The 8,255-nt window shown below is 45.1% G+C and overlaps 1 protein-coding gene across 1 annotated transcript; it reads left to right on the top strand.

Annotated features, from left to right (window-relative positions):
• The first annotated feature begins 4,640 nt into the window (after nucleotides 1-4,640).
• adra2db (adrenergic, alpha-2D-, receptor b) lies at nucleotides 4,641-7,368 on the top strand. Its single transcript, XM_035650580.2, has one exon. The coding sequence runs from the start codon at nucleotides 5,037-5,039 to the stop codon at nucleotides 6,318-6,320; it is 1,284 nt and encodes a 427-aa protein (XP_035506473.2). The 5' UTR covers nucleotides 4,641-5,036; the 3' UTR covers nucleotides 6,321-7,368.
• The last annotated feature ends 887 nt before the right edge of the window (nucleotides 7,369-8,255 follow it).

The following is an 8,255-nucleotide window of genomic DNA, read 5'->3' on the forward strand; positions in this document are numbered from 1 at the left end:
TTTTTTAACCTGATTCAAAAGCCTTATTCCCTTTGCAATTAGACGAAGGAACTAATTCGTTGAAGTGTTTTTGCAGGAAGGAAATAGGGGGGCATATTCTCTCGGCTCCTGGAAGTGAATTCTTAAAGCGCCTTCCTCTGCTGGATGTTTAAGCAACCATTACTGCTGTTTATCACGGATGAAGCCCTTTTAACCACATTGAAATTCAAAAAGCAGTCGATGAAACAAGTTCATCAGTTCCTAGTTTAAATGTATTTAAAAAAAAAACATCCTTAATAAACAAGCTGTGTATTTGAAATGAGTAAAAAGAAACAACTATTTTTGAAATGTCCAATTTATTTAATTTGGAATTTGTTTATTCAACTCCGAGCCCTAAAAACGTCTCTGATGAAAAAAACCATCACCCGAAAACTTCTGCTGAGACCTTGTGCTTCTATCGAGGAATGTGCTGACATGTCTGACCTTCAGGCTTCATTAGCCCGGGCAGTGACGCACTCGAGTTCCAGTGTGATTTTATCCAAAGCTGCTGTAAAAAAATCGGAGGAAAATACTTTTTTGTGGTACACAACAAAGGTCAGCAGCGATGCATTCATATCTCCACCTGCCAAGCCCACTGACAGCAGCGGTAACAGCAGCAGAAGTCAGGTTGGGGTTGTGGAAAAAATCAGTGCAACTCTGAAAAAAGAACATGTGAATCACAGTGTGGCTGTGACACACACACTGAACCGAGTCCCCTCCCACTCTCCTGTACACCATCCCCACACAAGAATACACAACAACAAGAGCCAAGGATCCTGTTATACACACACACACACACACACACACACACATAAACACACACACACACAGGCATACACATATGCAAATCGTTCTATATTATTTTATGGTATTTCAGTGTTCATACAGGGCCATGGCTGAATTTCTGCGGGCTGAATTCCCTGAAGACAACGTTTGCTATAACAAATCACCTGCAATCTGAGATGTGGTTTTCACACAGCACCTCCAGTCATTTATTCCTGGAGTGTTGCATAATGCAGCAGTGGGTTCTGCTCACATCCAGCCTAAACATTCTTCCTCGGAAGAAAACAGGAAGGTAAGAGGATTGAGGCCGCTCGGGACACAAAGCCATCGGTCGCCTGAGTGTATGGCTGCCCTCTCAAGGATCGTTTTTCTTTTTATCTACACAGTCTTGTGTGGTCAATAAACAGTGTTATCAGCGTCATCATACTGTCAGCATACCGGATTTCTGACAATGCCTTTACCTGCCAGGGCAAATCACAAGAGTCAGCCTCTCTTAGTGCCCCTGTGAACACGTCGCCAGCAATTGCTCTGTTTTAGTTGCAGCTAAGGAGCATCTACAAGTACATCAGCCGTCGCCTTAGAAAGTGAGAAAAAAAAGGTGTGTGCGAGGCTTTCACTGAGTGCAGTTATTGGCAGTGAAATAGTGTTCAGCGAGCATATTAATAATCACTGCCACTGAATAATTTCTAGGAGCAGTAATTATCACTAAAACCTCATCAATCAAAACATTACCTGTTGGCAGTGGGACAAGCTGTTAAATCACAGTGCATATCTAATGATTGATAAGTTGATGAGACTAAAGCCATGTGGAAATGTTTGTGTAGCTCCCAACGCGTCTGTGGCGTCAGAGAGCTGCTAATATGTTTTTTTTTAAAGTGACAGTATATGATTCTGGCATCTGCGTAACAGGGGGGTCATGTGTGTCACAAAGATATCAAACATGTAACATGTTATTAGATTGATGGCTTAAGCATGTTCAGCCTGAACATGAAATCATTGTAATGATTGGTTGGGGAGACATTTGATTTGTGTAATTTCCTAATTTGGGGGGAAAACCATCAGCCACACACCCACCCCTCCTCCGCAGCGATGACTGCATCAAAACAGGAAGCTGGATCCAAAGCAACCGGATTCTGGTCATTGTGGTATTATTATAGAGAGTAGGCAGAAGGCTGGAAGGATCTTGTGTGTGATTATTTTTCATATTTATTTGAGATCACAAAATATTTTTTGTGATATCAGATAGATTTCAATAACTTGTCATGTCAAGATAAACAGTATATAATAAAGAGAAAGTGTGTGTATAAATATACCAAGTATGTTTTTTTGCATGCGTATGTAGGGTTTGTCTGTGTGTGCACATTGTATTCTGATTTAATTTTTTTTGGAACATGTGCAACACATATATAAAGTATGCATATTTCTGAGATATGGAGGAAATGGAGGAAAGTGAGGGGGATAGTGTGTCAGTGCGAGCGAGTTGTGTATTGCCTCATACACAGAGCACATTGAAACGTTTCAGGAGATATTTTACATTATGTAACCGACAAAAATTCTGTACTTATCAAGTTTTGGATTAGAGGAGACAAGAGTATTGTTGAGAGAGCTTTGTTCTCGCTCTGTTGATCTGTCTGCAGCACTCAGAGTAGAAAGTACAGTTAATGCAATAACAAGACAAAAACATTTTGTCAACACCTGCAACGGAATTGTTGCATAATTTCTGTTCGTTCCAGGGTTAAAGTCACAGTTGCAGACTGTATTGGAAGATTTGCAGTCGCACAGTGCACAATGACTTTCACTATGTATGACACGAATGTACGTGAATCAATGATTTCATCCTAATTTAAACAGCTGCCAACACCTATACGTTTTTTTGGTTCTGTCTGGTCCGACCTTTTGCTGTGAAACAAATCCAAACATTTTTTTTTTCTGTCCTTGATAATGTCTCTTTACTGTTCAGAAGGGATCACAGACGCAAAGGTGCGTAAGTGCAACTTCCATCAGACGATTGCACAGCGAGGCTATAGCTCTTTTGCAGTGATTACGACTGTGTGTGATTTCCTGGATCGCCCCAGGTTGTACAGTCAGACACAACAAAACCCTGTTTTCCGGCATACAAAGAGCGTGTTTGTGTTGGAGGACGCTGGTTCCAGAGGTCAGTTTTTCCCTCTCTCTCTGTTGTTATGCAGCAGGTAGACCCCTTCAGGGGATGTCGGCAGACCACTGATATGTGGTGACAGTCCCCCTCTAGATGATCTTCACTGGTTTCCATTTTTCATCCTGGGGAGTGAGATTAGAGCGAGGGAGGAGAGGGGGAATATGCACATTCAGTCTGCTTTTAGTTTTAGTTTTTACTTGCATGTTTTCCTGCTTTGGTTTTTTTGCGCCTGTGTGTGGTTTCCACATTTCTGGTCTCCCGCCAATATAATGAGCCCTTCCAACACGACTCGTTTATCGTATTGTAGAAACGCTTCAGCCCACCTCTCTGCTTGTTTGAAAGGGTTTTTATAACCTTGCCTGTCAGCCGAAATGTAAACATTGTCGTTTGCCTAAACCTATAGGATAATCTACCTGCCTGGCCACAAGCTGCCACGTGCTCACGTTAAGACTCCTGCTTCTCAGAGACTCTGAGGACAATCCCAGTATTTTATTAATTCATTATGTTAATCAATGTACATTAAACCTTTTAGACCCTACTCTTGCCTTCGCTCATGTTTTTTCCGCACTTGGATTCAAGCCATTACCTCAAATCCTAACAGACAGGCATGCAGTCTGAGTACTCCTCCAAATCTACAGTAACGGTTTCTGTGTTTCATCTACCTGCAGTGTCACTAGCATGTTCTGATGGAGCCTCCGGACAAGCACAGATGCGCACACTTACACCAACATTAATGCTGGCATCCATCAAACAGCTCCAACTGGACTGCAAATCCCATACTGACAGGATTCCAGCAGATGCTATTTACTTTATAAATAGACTTTTTTTTTTTTAATCCAAAGTTAGTGACGTGTGTCGGTCGGGCCCAGTCTGCTCATCTGCTCATCAGCTTTTTTTCATTTCATCATTCACAGTTTTATTTCACTATGACCCTTGACCCTGGCCATGTGTGCGACTTTTTTCTATCATTCCTGACTGTTAAACATCCCCTGGCTGTAGGACTGTCTGCCCAGCACCGCTGCTTTATATATTACTGAACCTCCAGAGCAAACAGAGCTATTCAGCTACAGGTGTCATGGTCACCTCCATTCTGTGCCACCAGAGACCAATTCCACATTAGAGTGCGTGAGGGTGCACACAGACAAGTCTATGCCTCCGTCGAAGAAAAAGGTACCTCTAAATTTAAGATGTGAAATTATAAGTGTGGATCAGTCAATCGTGTTGTTGCATTAAAGCCCTTTCACTTTTGAAACCGTGGCCTTCTAATTGGTCGGCCTGCAGGGCTGATGAAGTTCAGCGAAACCTCCAGCTGTGATGCTGCACCTCCACATCTCTGGGTGACTCTTGACAGCCCTGTCACCCTAAATGTCCCCGTCATATCACCTCAGCATGCCAAAGTGCTTTTTTTTTGTTTTATCCCTTTAAGTGATTTGACATTTTGCTCTGAAATAAACTCCCTGCATGTTGTACAAGTAATGTTGAGAAAGGTGAGTTGAGAAAATAAAGAAAACAACAACGTGTGAGTTTATAATATCAAGCAGAAGCAGCTCCAGGGGCTCCTCTTAAATCCAACAGTCTGAACAATGTTCTGTCCCTCTCTCTCTCTCTCTCTCTCTCTGTCTCTCTCTCTGTCTCTCTCTCTCCTTTAAGTTTAGCGATGGGCTGGTCCTCCGAGTGATGTCACCTCACTCCTCTATGAGCATTCATTCCACCAGCGGTGTGCGATGCTGTTCACCAAAAACCAAAACGCGTACTACTGCTTTACGCACGGCGACGTGACATGTGAGGAGTGATTGCTCGTGCACACCTGGATCGTGGACACCGTTCTGCTCACATTTTGCAATATTTTAGGAACTTGCTGTGCACGTCGGGACTGTCTGGACCCGTGTTGGCGATTCGAGGAGAAACACTGTGTATTTCTTGGAGTACACCGTTCGTGCAGGAGCATTACGCGCAACGCACAGCACACGGCAGTGGACGGAGGCTCGAAGCACCCGGTCTTGGCGGTTTTGGAAAGATCGGGGGCGCGAGGAAAACAACAACCAAACATGATACGAAAGGACAAGTTGGAGCCAGCATGGATATAACCCGGGTAAATCTGTTCGTGGAAAACGTTTCCAACGATGAGAACGCCACGGACGCACCGCTCGCCTTGCCACACACGCAGACAGCCACTGCACTCATCATCCTGGTGGTCAGTGTGATCATTTCGGTGACCATAGTCGGTAATGTGTTGGTGATAGTCGCGGTGCTGACCAGCCGGGCTCTCCGTGCGCCTCAGAACCTTTTCCTGGTCTCTCTGGCATCAGCGGACATCCTGGTGGCCGCGCTGGTCATCCCCTTCTCCCTCGCCAATGAGGTTATGGGCTTCTGGTACTTCGGCAGTACTTGGTGCGCCTTCTATTTGGCCCTGGACGTGTTATTCTGCACCTCGTCGATCGTGCACCTGTGCGCCATCAGCCTGGACCGCTACTGGTCAGTCACCAAGGCGGTGAGCTACAACCTGAAGCGGACACCCAAGCACATCAAGTCCATGATTGCTGTCGTGTGGATCATATCTGCCATCATCTCCTTCCCCCCTCTGCTCATGACCAAGCACGACGAACGCGAGTGTCTGCTGAACGACGAGACCTGGTACATCCTCTCGTCCTGCCTCGTGTCCTTCTTCGCCCCGGGTCTCATCATGATTCTGGTGTATTGCAAAATTTACAAAGTGGCCAAGCAGCGCTCCTCCACCGTGTTCGTGGCCAAAAACGGCCTGGAGAGGCAGCCCTCGCAGTCAGAGACCTGCTTCGTCCGCAAGGGCCGGGTTGAGATGGAGAGCCCCAGTAGCCAAGGCTCGGGCAGCCCCCAGCAGGGGCAGGGGCAGGGGCAGGGCGAGCTGGACGACATCGACCTGGAGGAGAGCTGCTGCGCGTCGGATACCAAGCCCCGCAATCATCGCTTCGCCAAGCGGAGGAAGGTGGAGGGGTCGGACTGCTGCCCGCCTCGGAGCTGCCGCCTCTCCTGGGCGTCTGCCCGGGCGTTACAGCTCTACCCGGAGCAGAAGAGCCCAGCGGAGCAACCACAGCTGTCCGCGGTCAACAAGACCAAAGTGGCCCAGATGCGGGAGAAGCGGTTCACCTTCGTGCTGGCGGTGGTGATGGGGGTGTTTGTGCTCTGCTGGTTCCCCTTCTTCTTCACCTACAGCCTCCATGCCATCTGCAGAGACAGCTGCTACATCCCTGGCGCACTTTTCAACCTCTTCTTCTGGATTGGCTACTGCAACAGTTCTGTGAACCCCATAATATACACTATTTTCAACAGGGATTTCAGAAAAGCCTTCAAGAAAATCGTATGCAGAACTCCCAAACGCACATAACACTGAAAGGGACACATGTATTTCCGCCTCCCGTTCTTCTTGGTTGACTATTAGTCCCCCTCCCCAAATCATTTTAATGTAACTGTTATCATATTGCGGGGTAAAGTTGCAGTCTCGTGTACACATTTTAAATGTTCATGAATAAAATGTCAAGTGGAGAAACACAAAAGAAAAGGAAGATCTTTAGTCGGACAGTGTTCTTGAAAATGTTAGCATCAAACACGGTCAATTATTTAATCATCAGATATATTCAGCCCACTTGAGATATGCAAAGTTTTAATATAGGTCACTGTATAACAAGTCCGCGTGAGAAAAGGAACTGCTCGTATTGGATCAGTCTTTTATGCTGCATCAAGCGGGCGGAGAGAGCTACTTCAGAGTGAAAAGGAAGTCTGGGTCCCTGTGCTGGTGGCTGGATCACAGTGGGTGTTTTATGTCGAGATAAATAGATGATCAAGCTCCACCATCCATAAAATATACGCATGGGGACGAGCAAATCAGTTTCACGGAGACACAGTATGTTGCATGGCTGATGTGTTTGGCATCACTACAGGTAATGCAGATACACCTTTGCTGTCGTCCGATGCTCATCAGTGAACCCCCAAACTTACATAAGAGTCTAATCTCACACCCCCACCACACGTCACATCACCTCACACCAGAACAATTGCCAAGCTGAGGCCTGCGTGTGTGTGTGTGTGTGTGTGTGTGTGTGTGTGTGTGTGTGTGTGTGTGTGAAACTCTATTTGATAAATCTGCATATTCCATTTCAACCCTAGCTCAATATTTTGTCAGTAAATATTCAAACCGTGCGGGAGCACAATTCTGCTACACAACCTGATCTCAGTATCACGGGACAGGAGTTTAAATCTGGGTTATGTTGTCCCACCCAAATTCGTTTTCTATGCTTTGACAAGTAAAAAAGTTTCTGGCAAGATGATAAAAATAACTATATTTGACTGACTGTGATATTGAATGTTACTAGGAAGGCTTTTCTAAAAAAAAGAAAAGAAAAGAAATGATAATAATAAAAAGTAGCATCTCTGGACACAGTTATTACAGGACTTCCATCCAGCACCAAATCTGCTTGGTTCAGTAAGAGAGCTTAACATGTTCAAGCCATGCCTCAGGCTGTAATCCTTTGTACAGCGTCACTGGTTGTTTCCATACAGCCAAAGTGTATATATGTGAAATGTTGGATACATGATGAAGCTTGTGTGAAAAGGCCAGTGCTTCTCTGGGGAAAACTCGTCTTAATGAGAAGAAGGCTGACCCGCTCCATGTCAGCGTATTGTCTTCGTGGGGGGTGCTGGGGGTAAATACACTATTTATATCCTCTTCGGAATGTCTTCAAAGCACTCCTGCGGCTCACTGGTGCCCTGCCAAAGATAACTACCCAGTTTGAGGCGTGTCGTGCTTAAAAAGAATCAAAAAAAAAATAAGTTTAATGAAGAGCTTTTAGTGAAGAGAGGTCTTATTCATGAGGGGGTTTCTAAAAAAATTGTAACGAGAGAGACAGAGAGGAAACAAGAGAGAAGGTGATTGCACGTTTTCCTGTCCTTTTGACCTGCGACACCAGTTTACTCATGAACAGAATTCGACACTCGGAGGGAAGCGGAGCTGCTGAGAGGAAGGAGACTTTATCTCAAAGGGATTCACAGACTCTTCAAACAAATGAAATGTCGGGCGCAAGGTCAATTTAGCTCCTTCATCTTTTGCAGCATCCAAGTGATGTTAATTGGGATATGTGCAACTTAATAGGATGCTGTTGTCCATGTTACATGTAACTTAATTTCTCCAGAGACCACATGCGTGGTTGGAAATGTTTACATGAACGTTCACATGTCATTTTCTTCCTGATAGTATACTGATTACTGTCTGACAAGACATGCAACTCCCTTGTTAAATCTCACTTCCCCATTCAATTATCTTTTC

This window comes from Scophthalmus maximus, chromosome 9, assembly GCF_022379125.1.
Source record: "Scophthalmus maximus strain ysfricsl-2021 chromosome 9, ASM2237912v1, whole genome shotgun sequence".
NCBI lineage: Eukaryota > Metazoa > Chordata > Actinopteri > Pleuronectiformes > Scophthalmidae > Scophthalmus > Scophthalmus maximus.